The sequence below is a fragment of the Lepidochelys kempii genome, chromosome 4, assembly GCF_965140265.1.
Source record: "Lepidochelys kempii isolate rLepKem1 chromosome 4, rLepKem1.hap2, whole genome shotgun sequence".
In the NCBI taxonomy this organism is placed as follows: domain Eukaryota; kingdom Metazoa; phylum Chordata; order Testudines; family Cheloniidae; genus Lepidochelys; species Lepidochelys kempii.
This window is the reverse complement of record NC_133259.1, coordinates 91,048,437-91,066,216: the sequence shown is the minus strand read 5'-3', so window position 1 is coordinate 91,066,216 and position 17,780 is coordinate 91,048,437. Positions and strand designations below refer to the sequence as shown.

General features: G+C 39.7%; 1 protein-coding gene across 7 annotated transcripts in view; it reads right to left on the bottom strand.

Annotated features, from left to right (window-relative positions):
- The window catches only part of TEC (tec protein tyrosine kinase), a 97,946-nt gene extending 81,160 nt beyond the window's left edge, over positions 1 to 16,786 (bottom strand). For 2 of the 7 annotated variants that reach the window (XM_073342099.1, XM_073342104.1), the window contains exons 1-2: positions 16,708 to 16,782; positions 656 to 838 (exon numbers count right to left, since the gene is read on the bottom strand). In XM_073342099.1, the coding sequence (XP_073198200.1) occupies positions 656 to 793 (138 nt within the window). In that variant the 5' untranslated portion in view covers positions 794 to 838; positions 16,708 to 16,782. Of the gene's footprint in view, positions 1 to 655; positions 839 to 16,707 lie in introns of those variants that run through there. The other 5 variants (XM_073342106.1, XM_073342101.1, XM_073342103.1 and 2 more) reach the window with 5 other exon arrangements.
- Positions 16,787 to 17,780: the final 994 nt, after the last annotated feature.

Below are 17,780 nucleotides of genomic sequence, written 5' to 3'. Positions count from 1 at the left end.
GTGGGAAGGCACTGGAGGAATATCAGCCCTTGAGTGATTTAGCTAGCGTGCTCAGTGAAAAGTGGGCAGGTTACCAGCCTGATCAAAGGCAGAAGCCAGGCTCTAACCCTTATCCTGAGGAGTGTCTGCTAGCCCAGGTTGAAAACACCACCTAACTCAGGTGGGAGATATTAATGTGTGCACGGGGGGTTGGAGGGAGTACTTGCATGAGTGCCTATACTAACATGTGGGAGTCTTAGGCTCAACAGGGGTTGTAGTACTCAACAGCCCTGTAGGAAATGGTACCTTTAAACTTCCTGCTGTAGCTCAAGCCTTTCTAACACAGTACTCAGGAGGCTGAGATTATCATCCTGGCTTAAATACTTCTCAGAAAGTGGTATTAAAATCATTTTATGGATTAATAGTTGACAGAGACTTTGGTTAGATCCTTGTTTACACTTGTTTTTGAATGGATTGATCATTTAAGTCTCCATAAATCTGTGCTATCCATCAGGGAAGTGATGGATAATACCCATTCAGTAGCACCCACAGCTATCACACCTCCCAGAACAGAAAAGATTCAATATATTACAGGAAGAAAACCATTAATACAAAAAAGCAAGTCTTTTTCTCAAGAAAGAACAAAGGCAATGGAATATAAAACCTTATCTCCTACCTCTGCTCGACCTTCATAGTATGTCAACATTGATTCTGTAAGCACGAAAAGCCTTTCTTTGTAATTTAAGGGAGAAGTTCTTTTCTTCTGTTGTGATCTTTTAATCAGAACCTCCTCTAAGATAGGGTTCACATTCATTTTGGCCACTTGATATCTCTGTTTCCAGCCATTGAATATCAAATCCTGTAAAGGGGGAGGGGGGAGAGAAGAGAGCTTTACTATACTATATTAGACTTTTGGGTGAAAAAGAGGCCTATAGATTAATATAGACTGTTTGTATTGTTGCATTGAAAAGGGATGGTGCTAGCAAGTGAAGCTACCTGAAAACTTTGGAAAATATAACTCTGATCCAACATCCTGGAAATTAACAAAAGTTAACTATTAGACAGGAATGTTCAAACACTGTTCAACTGAGGGCTACATTGGCACATTGCCAGGAGCCTGAGGGCTGTACCTGACTGACAAAAAATTAAGTTCATTGCAGCACCCCATATCTTGTGTATGGATACCATATGGATCAAAATGGAATATCACATGCTTAGATCTACAGTCTCCATGAGCTACAATTCTGTATTCACTCTTAAGGCTAGGCATGAATTTTATTTAAAATTTGGACTGTACATCAGAGACTGTTAATCAGCCAAGGCTGGTGTAAGAGATCATATGCAGAGGATTGGTGTGTACTAGAGGCTTTACTGAGATGTTATCTCTAAATAACTCCCCATAAACCTTGAGAAATACTTCAGATAAATAACCATTTAAAACTGTTGCACAATAAGAAGTCTATATGAATAACAGTTCCTTCCTACTGTTCCTATGACAGTTTCAGCAGTTGGGGAAAAAAAATTTCATGCTCATTATTTTTATAACTCTCTCACGGTTCATATTTTTTAATAGACATCATAAATTCAACAGGAAACTATTGTTCAGAGGCAGGAATTCAAGATAGGGATACAAGGCAAAAGAAAAGTGGCACAATCGGTACCAATTTGTTCTGACATTTATTTTAGATACACTGGGCCACATTTTCAAAATGGCCTCCATTTGTGCACATGTAATTTTGCATATTATTTGTATGCATAAATGGTAATATACAAAAAGTGAATATGTAATAGAGATCATGTTTTGAAAATTCACCTCAAATTATATTGGACAAGATTTCAGAAATGATTAGTGATTTGGGGTACATCAATTTTTGGGTGTCCAATTTCAGAAAGTGCCTAGTACCTGGTTCTCATAATCAGGCCCCTTTAAAAAGTGTCTCAAATTGGGCACCTAACAATTGGGGCACTCAGAATTGCTAGTCACCTTTAAAAATCCTTATCAGTGAACTCACACAGTCTTTATGTAGATATCAGACCTGTTTAATAGTCTTCCCACTGTAATTGGTACCAGTCAGATGGAGTTGTGGGTGTTCAATGTCTCTGGAAGTTGGGTCTTCAATATCTCAAGTTGAGTGCCCCAAAACTAAAGCACCCAATATTAGTGGACGTGTTTGAAAATTTGGGCCAAAATGTCTTGTGAGGTCTAAGATTAAAAATGAGCTCTCACATGAGGCACTAGTGACTGGAAATGTCAAAGTTTGGAAAAAAAAAAAAAAAAAAAAGCTCTAGGCAAATACTGAAAGTTCCCCAAATCAACAAGTGAGAATTTTTCCCTTCCACCTATAAACAGGTGTCTTCAGCTTTCTAAAGGTTCTAATTTATGGCTGTTATTTATCATGTGCCTGGAGGCAAAGGCCTTCCCATTAATGAGAAAGGGAGTTCAGTGTCCAAGTCCATTAGCACATCATTGCACAACTGAATGTTTCAAAATTCATTCAGGAAATATATGTAAGTTTGTCCTTATAAATTCTTGGTGAACTATACAGATATAGAATGGATAAAATGACCAATCTCTCAATACTGTGCTAAAAATATTCAAAAAGCTACAAACCCTCTCAAATATTACATTATAATAATTTTAAACAAAATTTGGGTGCCTTCTATGTCACTGCCCAGTCCACCTTTTGCTTTAGTCTCCATCTAGACCCAAATAGTTAATAAATTTTAAAAATTGTTTAATGTTACATCATTTATGGTGACAGCATGTGAAATTATAACCTTCACCTCTTCTCCTAGTCTGGTCCTGTCACTGAGTGTCCCTTGTTGTTTGTTCTACCAGCTCTCTTACCCCCCCCTCCCCATACATCTCTACCTGCTCACCTGCACAGATATAGATTCACTCACAGCAGCTATTCCATCCTCTCAAAGTACTGTATATTTGTGCATCTACTATAAAATGAGTCCAGGGTTTACATGTAAATTTAAAAACTATGAAAACAGATCAGAAATTTACATCTAAACGGTGATAAAAGTTGAAGTGGTACTTTTTTATATTCTTATAAATATATAGCTGGCTAAAGAGTAACAAGAACTTTCTCCCTCTCTCACTCATGCATGCACAGGCATATATATGAAAAGTGTGTGTGTGTGTCATATATGTGTGTGTGTGTGTGTGTGTATATATATATATATATATATATATATATATATGACACACACACACACACTTCATTTTGCTGATCATTTGATAAAACTGCTTTCCTGTGGTGAAGAAAGATTATTATAGCTAGCACTCGTCTTATCTGCTCACATCACTTACTCAAGCATCAAATTTGGGGATCAGTTTGACACTCCTTTTTAAAAAAGAAAAGATCAGACACAGAGTTGATAGGAGAAGGATAGGTAAGAAAATACAAATTCTTCAATGACTTAAAAAATATTCAGTGCTGACTGCAGTCCATCTTAAAATATTCCTGTCTACAATTTCTTCCTCCCTTTCCCAATTTCGGTGTGTCTCTCTCTCTCTCGCCTCCATTGTGTTCTGTTAAACTAATTGCTGTTCCAGATGGCAGGTGAAAGTGATACCAATCAATATTTGCCTCAGTTTGTAATCCCATAATTCTATTCTGTTTTAAGCATTTAAAACCTACAGAGGCATGTAAGACAAAAGCAAAATTAACTGGGATTTCAAAACTGCATTGCCAGCCACCACTAAATCAGAACAGTCCTAAACCACAAAAAATACTTTAAACAAAGACAATGCATTTTTTCTAAAAAAGATCAGTCACTGTCAACCCTGTGGAAACACAATCCTGTTTGCTACTGGTGATTATTTACACAAACATTGTTTAATGCACACCCCTATAGTTAGGAACCAACTCCCTATTATTCTAACAATATATTACTATTTGAGGAGCTTAGCAGGATCTATTGTAGAATCTGTAGCTGATTACATAACTGTACATTTTTCAGGCAGCGGGGGCTTTTTATCCACAACTTCCACTCCTAAAAATAAGTCAGCATAACTAAACCCTCACACGTTATTTTTAAACTTTCCTTTTCAGAATAGTAATAGTTCTTAGAAGAGTCCACACAATCTAACTTACTTGTAAGGCACCAAAATATCAATACCTGTGCTTCATCACTGCAGGTTTTGATTCTTCCTTCTGCAACTTCGTTCAAGCATTCTACTACTTATTAAATCATTATTTAGAAACTGAAACTGCCCTCCGATGACACATCACTCATCTTGTTCCAGCCAGTTGTGAGTTTCAGGTTGCCACCCTTCCCGATTTTCACAATACCTGTTGTCAAGGATCTGCCCCAGTTCTTGCAGGCCTATCTCACGTGGTAGCAATTATAATCTAATTTGCAGAGTTTGTGAGTACCCACAACTACCATAGAAATCAGTGGCAGTTGCAATGCTCAGCACCTCTGAAAAATCAAGCCATTAATACCTTCCAACTTTATTTTAGGTGTCAAAACTTTGTGTCAATATGCAATGAGTCAACTTTACATGAGGCAGACATGCAAGTGTACTAGCATGCCATCACAACATGCTTATTTGGTTCCTCATAACAAATACCAATAGGTGAGAACCTTACTCCTAAATCTGTCAATATACATGTTAAATACTATTATACAGCTCTTGTCATCTGTAGAGATCAAAGCTCTTTACAAAGATGCATATCAGCATTCCCCTTTTCCAGATGGGGAAAAGACATGGAGAGAGTGAGAAATCTGACTAGTGTCATGTTACGAGTCAGAAGTAGAGCTGGTCCTGGAACCCAGATCTCCTACTCCCATTCCCAAACATTGAATTGTAGTCTCTCATTGAAACAATTATTCACTGTGAGCTTGGTGATGAAACTTAAAGCATTTATACCAGCTGAAGAAATGTTTTCAAAGTTTAATGTTAAGCTTCATAGGGATGATAAGCATTTCAGAGTGGATGTTCCAATAAATAGCAAGGGGATAAGGCAGCCAAATCTGGCCTGCACCTTTTTACATCTAAATAATGTCCTACTGGATTTTCACTTTTTGATGAACCATACAGACATTTGTGCAAGATGAAATCTGACAGAATGGTTCAGAAAAACAGTGGAAATAAACCTTCCACCAACAATCTCAAATGTTACCGGATATATGTTTGACACAAATCTGAATGTCATTAGCCAGAATAGCAAAACCAAAAATAAAACCCAACTGAACTCTCTATATTTTTTCCAAGTTTTGACCCCACCTTAGGTATGATAACATTTATCTGGTAGGTTTTGTGTTAGTCTGTATCAGCAAAAACAACGAGGGGTACTTGTGGCACCTTAGAGACTGACATGTATTTGGGCATAAGCTTTTATGGGCTAAAACCTACTTCCTCAGATGCATGGAGTGGAAAATACAGAAGGCAGGTATATATACACAGTACATGAAAAGATGGGAGTTGCCTTACCAAGTGGGGGGTCAGTGCTAACGAGACAATTCAATTAAAGTGGAAGTGGGCTACTCTCAACAGGAGGAAAAATCACTTTTGTAGTGGTAATGAGGCCAATGTAATCAGGGTGGCCCATTTCAAACAGTTGACAAAAAGGTGTGAATAACAGTAGGGGGAAATTAGCATGGGGAAATTAGTTTTTGTAGTGACCCATCCACTCCCAGTCTTTATTCGGGCCTAATTTGATGGTGTCCATGAAACTTCAAATTTTCAAATTAATTCCAGTTCTGCAGTTTCTCGCTGAAGTCTGGTTTGGAAAGTTTTTGGTTTTTTTTGTTGAGAAATTGTCACTTTTAAGTCTGAGTCTCCAGGGAGATTGAAGTGTTCTCCGACTGGTTTTTGAATGTTTGAATTCTTGATATCTGATTTGTGTCCATTTACACTTTTGCATAGAGACTGTCCGGTTTGGCCAATGTACATGGCAGAGGGGTACTGCTGGCACATGATGACATATATCACATTTGTAGATGTGCAGGTGAACAAGCCCCTGATGGTGTGGCTCATGTGGCTAGGTCCTATGATGGTGTCCCTTGACTAGATATGTGGACAGAGTTGGCAACGGGGTTTGTTGTAGGGATAGGTTCCTGGGTTAGTGTTTTTTGTTGTGTGGTGTGTAGCTGTAGGTGAGCATTGGCTTCAGGTTGGGGGCTGACTGTAAGTGTGGACTGGTCTGTCTCCCAAGGTCTGTGAGAGTGAGGGATTGTCCTTTAGGATAGGCTGTAGCTCCTTAATGATGTGCTAGAGAGGTTTTAGTTGGGGGCTCTAGGTGATGGCTAGTGGCGTTCTGTTACTTTCTTTGTTGGACCTGTTCTGTAGTAGGTGACTTCTGGGTACCCTTCTGGTTCTGCCAATCTGTTTCTTCACTTCACCAGGTGGGTATTGTAGTTTTAAGAACGCTTAATAGAGATCCTGTAGGTATTTGTCCCTGTCTGAGGGGTTGGAGCAAATGCGGTTGTATCTTAGAGCTTGGCTGTAGATAATGGATCGTGTGATGTGGTCTGGATGAAAGCTGGAGACATGTAGGTAAGTGTAGCAGTCAGTAAGTTTCCGGTATAGGGTGGTGCTTATGTGACCATCACTTATTTGCACTGTAGTGTCCATGAAGTGGATCTCTTGTATGGACTGGTCCAGGCTGTGGTTAATGGTGGGGATTTAGAGACTAAATTTGGTAGACTCTAAGGTGCCACAAGTACTGCTCATTATTTATCTGGTAATTCATGTTCTGTGGAGCAAAGCCACTATGCTTAACTGATGAGCTCCCATCCAGAAACTGGTTTTTAAATCTCTCCTCCTCCTATCCTGCACAACTGTTCTTCTCCAAGCTTTGTTTTGCCAGTCAGACAAATGAATTGCTTGAAAGTACCATCAGTCTGGGACTGCTGTTTACATAATAGGCTAAATATTATGTTTATCATGTTAACTTTCCTGCTTCAATTTAAAGAATTGATTTTGTAGAAAGTTGGGATGGGTACAGTTTCATAGCACGTACAGATATCTCAATTCTGATCCCAAATCTGCAGCCCTTACTCAACTGAGTAGTAGTTACTCATGAGTAGCCAGTGTGGGATTAGTCCTGTGAGTAACTACCACTCATTATGAGTAAGGATTGCAGAACTGGGTCCTATGTTAGTTAAGAGGTGAAAAGCAGTAAGCCTTCTACCTCTGTACTCAGTCTGCTAGTATATTGTATGAAACCGATAAACAAATTTTAAAAAATCTATTAAAGGTAAATTTCATATAAATATAACAAACTGGTTGTTACCAAAGTCTGTCATATGATTTCAAAAGTGGAAACAGGAAAAAAAAATGCACAAAGGGAGATTTTAAGTGTATTAATGCTACCAGAAAGGAGAAGTCGAAACACGTTGGTTTGCTTTTGATGAAAGCAGAGACTCTCAAACTCCCACTCCTCTCTGACACGTGCTAGTTTTATTTTAAACAGCAAAAATGTGACTCAGTCAAATTTTAAGACAGACTTCAAAACTGTACCCAAAGATGTGCAAAATCTCAATCTGTGTGAAAATGGGCCTGTGTGTAAATTGGATTACTAGATATAATTGTCCATAGTACACATGAAATGCATTATTTGCAAGGGCAACTTTGCCTCTAGCAGATTCTCTCAGATGAGTGGGATTTCAGGGTGAAAACCACACTGTTCTTTGTGATGGCAAAACGCAAACACACATTCCCAGGGAGTGGGGCACTATGTTTTTCACAACTACACTTTTTTTGTTTTTTAAGCTTGTGGTATGCTATATACAGACTTGAGGAGATAAACACATGCCTTTGAACGCCATTGAAGTACACGGGACACAGAGCCCTGGTTCTTTTCTCATTTAATTCAGTGTAAATCAGGAGTAACTCCATTCAAGACAATAGTCACAATCGAGTAAAAATAGCTCAAGATCCGATCCAGGCCAAAGAGCTTTTTCAATTATCAGAGGGGATAAATAGCCAATGCAATTCTGAAAATTAGAGGTAGTCTCTCTTAAAGAGTCAGGCTGCATGGATGTGTTTCACCTTATCAGACTGGACCAGTGATTCAGCATATCCAGTATCCTGCCTCTAACAGTGGTTTACATTACTTGCCTCCATAAAAGGTGAAATATATCCACACTTAAGTGGGAAAAGCAATATGGAGGTTCCCTCTTGATCCCTGAAATTAAGAGTTTACACTTGATAGCGTGAAATGTGATTCCTCTTATCTTAGCATGTTTAATTACAAATGGTCATAAATTTATCCAGACTCTTTGTTGTTAAAGCCACAACTCTTGACTATGACCTCCTGCAATAGGTAATAGGATTTCCCCAGGCTGACTACAAGTTATTCTTTCCTCTCAGCTCCCTAGGGTGCCTTCTTCATTTTGCCTCATGGATGGAAAATACTTTGGGCTGAGAACTGAGTGACTTATTTTGTGCCTTCTGCAGCACCACTCTCATTGCCACACTTGAAAATAAAGAGAAAATAATCATCATGTATGAAGTTTTTCTTTTTGTTTTAAATATGCCTGCTATTAACTTGGAGCAACCCTTGTTTTCATATTATGGAATAATGGAAAAAGGAGGGACTGATCAGATTTTATTATCTCAATCTTTTTTTAAAAAAGAGTTCTTACTCATTCTCTTTGGGCTAAACAATCCTAGTTTTGGCTTTCTTCTCACAGGTAAAAGCCCTGTAATATGTATAAAGTTACTCGGACTATTTTGCCTTTAACTGCTACGTTCAAATCAGATCCCCTTTTGTATTTGTGATATTCTTTACCTACTTGGTGCAAAAAATTAAAAACCAAACAAAACAGTCAGGTACATAGAAAAGTAGAAGCATGAAAAATATTCCCCGAGAGCTATACTATTAGCAACATTTTTCTCATCATATTGTTCTTTATGGTTGCTAGAATCAGCTGATCTATTTCAAGAAGATGAGTTTGTGAATGAGTCTAGTGCTTATGAAAGAGAGGGAATCATGGCTCTTTAACGGTAGTGTCAGGAGTAGTAAATACTGCTGGTATACAACTCTTGCATCATACTCTAGTCCTGATTAACCATAAATCCCCTTGTTGTTCCAGTCTTTCTCAAGCAGAGACCATTATTCACAGTATATTGTGTAGTGGTCATGTGGCATGCACAAGGGAAAACTAGGAACAGATTATGTGAGATTTGGAATCAATATAACCCCTGACCCCAATAGCTCTGTTTTTTGTACCTGAACTGTTCCTCTAATGTAGCATTTCTCACACTGGGGGTCCCGACCCAAAAGGGGGTTGCCAACCAATTGTAGGAGGGAGGGGGTCATGGTACTGCTACTTTACTTCTGCACTGCCTTCTGAGCTGGGTGGCTGCAGAGTGGCAGCTGCTCGCCAGGTGCCCAGCACTGAAGGCTGCGCTGCTGCCAGCAGAAGTAAGAATGGTATGGGGGAAGGGGTCATCACTACTTTTTTTTTTTTCGTTTGGGGGGGGGTCATCAGAGCCTGAAATATTTTCAACGGGGGTTCCAGAAAATAGTTTGAGAGCCCCTGTTCTAAAGTATGTTTACAATAACTTTCAATAAGTTCCTGCTTTTAGACTAGTTCCTGGTGAGTGAGCAATTCACCTTAGAGAACTGGAAAGAACTTAGAACTGAAGCTCTGCCACTTAAAAGGTGTCATGAATACCTTAGTATGGCTGTGAGCACAAAAGTGAAGAAAGAAAACAGTTGTTGACTATCAATTTAAATATTAATCATACACATTGAAACATTTAGACGCATACCATACATCTGAGGAAGTGAGCTGTAGCTCACGAAAGCTTATGCTCAAATAAATTTGTTAGTCTCTAAGGTGCCACAAGTACTCCTTTTCTTTATACCATACATGGTGTGTGTAATCTTTAAAATAGCTTAAGAAATATTTTATATTTATTGTTCATGTCATTGCCACACCTCTTCTGCAAATAGAGAATCTTACTTCATTCACAAGAGTTATTTCAGTCCACGTCTCTATCTAGAAACTAATTTTTAAGATCCTGTTAAAGTAATTTAGTGTCAGCAGTAAATAGTCTACTACGTAATATAGGATTAGCAGGGCAGTATAGATATATAGAGAGATATAATAAAAAAAATTTTAACTCTCACAAATAACATTTTGCACTAGATTGTAACTTTTCATGGAAGGACTGTCTCTTACTCTTTGTTTATATAATGCCTAGCACAATGCGGCCCTAATCTCACTGATGTCTTCTAGAGAAATCTCCTTCATCAGTGGCCAGAATTATGTTACTCACTATAAATTTGAGAGAGTTGTCAATACTAATTGTCTCTCTCACATTTGAAGTGGGCAGGGGAGCTCAAAAATCAGGAGGCAGTAAAAAAAAAATTGTCTAAATTTTTTAGGCACACTTATGATTTTTTTTTTTTTTAACTTTTGGGGTTGGCTTTATTCCTACAGTAGCTATGCGTTCACTTTGTCATATTGGATTTTGCCAGATCCAAACCCTCCCAAAGTATGGAAAAGCTTCAATCTGAACTTTGCAGCTTAGACCCATTTCTAATTAATACACAAAGTATAGTACAAACTCAACACCTTTTTTATTTGTCTACTAACAAACGTTAACTTTGTGTGATGGGAAAATGCTCATCTGGGACGCAGAAAACCCTGGACAGCTGGACAGGGACTATCCAAGTAGAACCAAGACCAAAAGCAGGTTTTCCATTTCAGGCCTGCAGGGTTAAGGAATCTGGGCAGGAAGAGTTAAATTGCTGTGAGAATAAATGGGGCTGAGGCTCATTCCTTTTATATCTGTCAGCAGGACCCAATAAATGAAAGACGCATTTGAACTAGTAAGAAGATTTTGTTGCATTTGTGGGTAAATTTTATTTGTTCATTCACAATCAAGGGAAGACTATATTTATTTTGTTCTAGGACCTATTTTCATTGGTAAAAGAGGAGAATGACTGTTAGCACTAGCATGCATATGGACGTGAGCTCATTCAGTAATGGCACTTTATTGAGCTGGAGAAACGTAAGATGGTAGGGAGCAGAGTCCATTGATTCTACTGAGCGTAGAGCAGCCAGAATTTATCAGCTCTGCAATTCTGACCATACAATTTAATCAAAGACAGAATTGCTACCTCAGGGTTTCTTCTACTACAAGTTTCTCTTGATCGGGAGAGCAGCACTCCACAGGCTTAAAAAGTAGGTAATGTTGAAATTTGGGAGGAGAACCTGGTGATCTTTGTAGCAAGTTCCTTTTTCTTGTATGCTGCTCTGGTGATCAAGAGCTAGAAAAATGTCTACTCTGATAAACTAGAGTCTGCAGTTTTGTTCCTTTTGGGAATTCTAAAGGCTGTTTGCACAGTAGCAATTGGCCTACTGTTCAATATTAATTCTTGTTGCACGCTTGGAAGGTAGGGAAGTTATTTCCTGTAACAGCTCCACAGCTGGTTTTCTCACTAATTTTATATTGACAAAGAACAAAGGGCCAATTTAAATCTTTCTGACACTTTGGGGAACATCAAACAAATGTCATACCAGAAGCAACATTTGGGGCAAGATGTAAATCTTCAGAAAAACCACTATCTCAAATCGACATGGGGATGGCACTCCCTATTTGTAAACACTTTTTTAAAAATTATTTCTACCAAAGGTAGATTGTTTGAATCATCTGTTTACTCAAGCCCTACTTCCTTCTCTTCACTTAACTATTTCTGTAGACCAGCACTTTAAACAGCATAATCACTGATCTTTCTACTCTTATACAGAAATCAGACCACATCCCCAAATATTTTTAAAAACTCATACCACATGCAATATCAAACTAGCAAGAGTGCCAGCGATACGCACATTTTACCACGGTGTTTCTTTATACAGTTTTCGGTATGACATAGGCTTTTTCCTCTGTACCATCTGTTCACTCCTCTAAATTGTTCACATAGTTTGAGAGAGCCAAATTGTGTCTCTAGCAGCTACCTGGATACAGTCTTGTCTTTCCAGTGCAAATCTGTGACTAAAAGAGCTAATGCAAGACTTGGATGTATAAACAGGGGGAATCTCAAGTAGGAATCAAGAGGTTATTTTACCTCTCTATTTGGCACCGGTGTAAAACCAGTTCTGCTATCTACAATTCAAGAAGGATGATGATAAATTGGAGCGGTTCAGAGAAGAGCCACAAGAATGATTAAAGGATTGGAAAATATACCCGATAATGACAGACTCCAGGGTCCAGATCCACAAAGGGCCTTAAGCTGATCATTGCACTGCCTAACTTGTAGGTGCCTAGAAAACTACTGGAACAATGGGATCCACAAAGCCTGAGTTGGGCACCTAGGCTCCCTACACAATGAAGGGGACAGGAGAAATAGGCGCCTGAGAATGCAATCTTCAAAAGCCGGTATCCAAGGTGGGGATCTGCCTAAGCTAGTCCCTGGGGAGATACCTACAAGAGGGGTGTGTCCTAAACCCTACCTGTCTCACAAAGATAGTCCGGACTGCAGGCAGGTGCCCATCTCTGCTAGTGATCCACAACCAGAAACCCTTCTCTGAGTCAGACAGGTGCCTAAGCTGTTTCTAGTGAGAATGAGTTAGGTACCAACCTCATTCTACACAAAATGGCCAGAGGAGGAGTAGGTTGTGGTGCCCACCTTATAACATTTAGCCTGGTGGTTAGAGCACTCACTATGAGATTAGGCCAGAGAGAGTGATTCTACGGCCTGATGGCTAGGGGACCCACTTAGTAGGTGGGAGACCAGGGTCCAATTCCCCTTCTCTATTTATCCAAAGTGGAACAGCCTCAACAGAAGAGAGACCCACATGAAAATATCCCATAGTTCAGTAGTTAGAGCATTCTCCTAGGAAGTGGGAGATCCCTGTTAAAATCCATCAGACACAGGGCTGTATTGAATCTGGGTCTCTCACATCCCAGGTGAGTGTGCTAAACCATGAGCTAAAAGTAATAAGGTGGGTGGTGCCGTGGTGCCTCCTCCAGAGAGTTTTAAATGGGACCCAATTTGGTAGGCATACTCAGAGGCTACCTACCAGATCAAGCTCTACGGGTCAGATAGATGTTCCTCTGCTTATCTGGTTTGAGGATCACATGGGGCCTTAGGTGGGAAGTGGGCATCTGGATGCCTAGAGTGAGGCAGCCGTGCACATTTCCAGAGGCAGAAACTTGGGTACCTAGGGAACTTTCACAGCAAAAACTCAGGCAGCAAATAAATTTTTGGTGCTTACAGGGGTAGGCAGCAGCCAAGGGTTTTGTGGATTGCACAATAGTACTTAAAACTGGGACTTAGGCACCTAAGTACCTTTGTGGATCTAAGCCTAGGAGTTCAATCTATTTAACTTAATAAAGAATATTATGGGGTAATTTCATCATAGTTTATAAGTACCTGAACGGGGGACAAAAATTCCATAATAAAGGGTTCCTCAATCTAGCAGACAAAGGACTGATTAGATCCAACAGCTGGAAGTTGAAGCTAAATTAATTCAGACAAAAAATAAGGTGCAAATTTTTAACAAGGATAAATAACAACTGGAATAAACTACAAAAGGTTGTGGTAGATTTTTTTTTCCATCACTGGCAATTTTTTTTAAATCTAGATTGGATTTTCTTCCAGAAGATAATGCTCTAGTTCAAAAAGGAATTAATTCAAGACAGTCTTATGGCCTGTGTTATGCAGGAAGTCATGTCAGATAATCACAATGGTTCCTTCTAGCCTTATAATGAATAAATTATTTAAAATAGCTGGATCTCCCATGCAAAATTATAATCTACAGTTATTCAGAGTCTAAACAATCTATCCAATTTTCAGTTGTTCCAACCATTTACTAATGAAATATCATGCAGATGCATGGATGAAAAACAAGATAATGCCAGGAACTTCCTCTATACACACAACTTAGTATAAATGTGTAAGAAGCAAGAAATGCAAAAGGACATTAAATTTCTCTCTGTCATTTTTGAGGATTAATTCTGATGAAGATAAATATTTCTCTCCCCCTTAACCAGAAAATATTTTATTAGATAAAACTGATATTGCCTCAATCTGATGTTCAGGAGCTAGATAGTTTATTGACCTTGGCCCTAAAAGGATCTCTGATGGGGGTCATCTATGCCAACCAGAGTACCCTTTTTCCCTCTAAAGATTCATCTTTTCTCCCCAAGTACCTAGGTAGTTGGGTGGTACAATACGATTACCAAGAGCAACCTCAGTAAGGATGTAGACCCTCTCTACATTCAGGAATTCCTCTCTAGGCCTCATTTCAGTAGACCTCTCACTTTTTAGGGATTCTGCCATCATGCTTTAGCAGGCTCTTTGCTGTATTGGCCTCTACAGCGAGGAACTATAATCTTCCTTGATACCCATCTCAGTCCATCCCACCCTACTTTCAAGAAACACCTGAAATTGTTTTTCTTTTTCAAATGCATGTTTTATTCTGACTACTGTCACCCCTTGTGTGTAGAACCTCCTCTTTTCCTCTAGTCCTGTTGTAAAACCAACCCTTATTATTTGTCATCGTTTTAGTTCTGGGTAAAGCTTTATATGGCATGGTGTTTTTTCTGCTTTTATTATCCTTACTGTAAATAATTGTCTGACAGGCTTAGTCTGAGGCAGAGGGTGACTTATAATTCCCAGCATGAAAGGGTGATAATCAAATAAATACCAATCACTGCTATTTGGTTCCTGTTTTATCAAAAAAGACAGAAATGACATACACATTCCAGCTGACTCTCCGCGTTCCCACTCTACCAAATATAATTTTTTACTTTTTTATATTTCTAGTCTAAAATGTGTATAAAAATCGAGTGGGGGGGACGGGGGACGACAGGCTATGAGAAGGATACTCTGAGGTGGAAATGCCTATTTATTGAACAATAGGTTTTATATGAAGTTTTGAGGCCAAATTCAGCATTGGTAAAACAGGTGCAATTCTGTTGACTTCCAGAGGGTTGTCCAGTTACACAACCAATTAATTTGGCCCCAAATGTATACAGGGCCCATTGGGATGAAGAGAAGAGGGCCAAATTTTGGTCCCTTTATTGTCAGTGGCAGCTCTGTCACTTACTTCAGTGGGATAAGGATCTGGTCTCTTGTATTACATAAAATACTACATGTAGCAGCATGCCATGGTTGTTGACAGCTTATACAACGTGACTCTATTGGACCACTTTGTCCATAGGTTTTTAAGAAAAGTATATACTAGAACTAAACTCTAGGATATAAACACCCCATATTTTGGGACTACTTGAATCAACAGTTATTGTTTGTGCCCTTCTACATAGTAATGAAAATATTTATGCCACAGATGCAAACCACACAGCAGCTCTTAGTAAAGTCATTTGCATTCCTCAAAATGTTCAGACAGGAAAATCAGGCCTTTTTCATCACAACAGCCGTTAATATACTATTGTCTTGATATTTCTTCCATGTTATCTGGTTATCTCATTTCTGCAGCAGAGCTAATTTTTTTGTGTGTTTACATGCTAATGTTAACTTTTGTTACAAACAAATGCATGCTCTAGCATTTTTAAACTAAGGCTTAAATTTCAGCAGTGAGAAAAGAAGGGGGACCAAAGAAAATAAAGGCAAATGAAAACAGCAAACAAGTAAGACCTCACTGGCTAATAGAAGTTAGGAATCTTATCACAATCGCTGACTAGACAGCATGAAGTACAAAGTTGCATTGTCTTACACAAGACATTTTCTTTTTAGATTTGAAGATATAAACATCTGCATAAAAAGTAAAACATTTTACAGCTTATTGTGTTTACATGGTTTAATTTTATAAACAATGTACATTGACCAATCCTAAAACTACACACTTTAGTAATTTTAATCACTTTTTATATAGATTTTTTTAAAAAATAGTGTGTCCAAAAGGTTCTGCAATGATGTTGGTTCTTTTCTTAGTTACTTGATAAAAATCACAAGATAAAATAATATCATGACATCCCACCCACTGACTACAATGTTGTTGCAGAGCAAGACTGTTAATCAGTTCTATCTTATTTCCATTTTTAGCCATTGTAAACAACCATCCAAGTCTGATTTCTTAAATTAAAAATACACTGTATTTGTTGGGTATATTTTAGGTAATATAAGAGACAATACACACCGCTGTGATTGCTGAGGGTGTTGCAGTGAGACAAATTTAAAAATGCATAGATAAAACCTTTCATCTACATTATCCCAATTTGTGAAACTAGTGTTACCCTTATCAGAAGCAGAAAACTCTCTTGATATTGCTCGCTTATGAAATGATCATGAAAGTCTATCAGGCCAGGCAGATAATTTACCTGTCTGCCTTTTTCCACTGACTGGTGGGATATATCACTTATTGTACTTATTTGTTTACTCCCTTGTCTTCGCAGACAACGGGGGGGGGCACATTAACAGCTAAAATGAACTATTATTTCAGATGAATCTATCACTGCAGAATCTAGGCGCATTCTACACGATATGAATTAGGGCCAATTACCCCTTCCTTAGCTCTCCTGGATATGGCTCAGCCATCAATCAGCCTTGGTGTCACAGGTGCCCCAAGCCGGAAAGAGAGAAACCTCTAGGTAAGAGAAGCACACACCCTGGGAGTTGCCTCGGCAGAACTATTTCTTCCTTGTTAGAGCAGCTCCCCCACGTTTGCCAGGGGATGCAAACTGTCCGCTTCCTCCACCTAAGCCCCTCACCTCCCCACCTCGCTGCCACCCCCTGTACCAGCAGGTGGGAAAAGAGGAGCCGCCCAACCCAGCAGCGCTGCCCGTACCTGCGATCGCGGCTTGAGCCGAGCGCTGCTGCTGCTGCAAGAAGCTGAGCCCTGGAACTGGCGATGCAGAGCGAGACTGCCTTGAAGCCTAGCCCTCCCGGAGTGGGGGGGGGGAGAGGGGGAAGGTGACCAATTAGATGCCCCCCCCCCCTTCTCTTCCTCCTCCCACTGCCCCGCCGGAGAGCGGAACCCGGCAGCCCAGCCCCCTGGTGGGGCTTATGTACTTTCATTTTACAAGGCGGCTACGCTGAGGGAAAGGAAGCTGCAAGTTTTTCCTATATCCTGTGCGCGGTGCAGCCTCCTCGGCCAAGTTTTCTGCTCTGCCCTTTGGATTTACTCACGAACCACCTGCTTCTTGAGGCTTGTGCAGCGAAATCTTACTGCACAGTGACAGGAGGGAAAACAGGGTTTAATGATTTGGGGGGCACCTAGTGACCCTGCATTTTCCCAAACCGTTTATCATTTCCCTCCCCTCTCGCAGTCTGTCACCCATAAAACCAGACTCTCCAATTACCGTGGAGTTTAGAACTGTCCTTGCTCAGAGATCTCCAGTGCTGGCACGTGGAGGATGTTAGAGACTGTGTTTTGAAATGACACATTGGCCCAAATCAGGAGGTGTGGAAGTAAAAGCAAACCCAGATCTGAACTTCCCCAACATTGAGTTCGGTTTTGGGTTTCAAGTCATTATAAACAGGGGTGTGAGCCACAAAATTCAGAGCTGGATCCATACTCTTTCCCCGATCCCCAGTCACTGGTTTTTGGATCTGGTAGACAATTTAGGATCATCTCTGTTTAAAATGTGAGCTGTTTCGCCTTGTGAGCAGGCACACCTTTTGTCTCCTAAGGAGAAGGCTAGCAAGCTCCTCTGGGAGCAGACAGCACTAACCAGATACCTATAGGCTTGTTCTGCCTGGAGGGGGAAGTTTAAAAGGGGGGGGGGGACCCTTCCCCAGGAAGATGTGGTGACTACTAGGGAGATGGCTGATTACAAAGATTGAGCAATAAGGAGAAAGTCTCACACCTTACATAAGATTAGGCATACTGGGTCAGACCAAAGGTCCATCTAGCTCTGT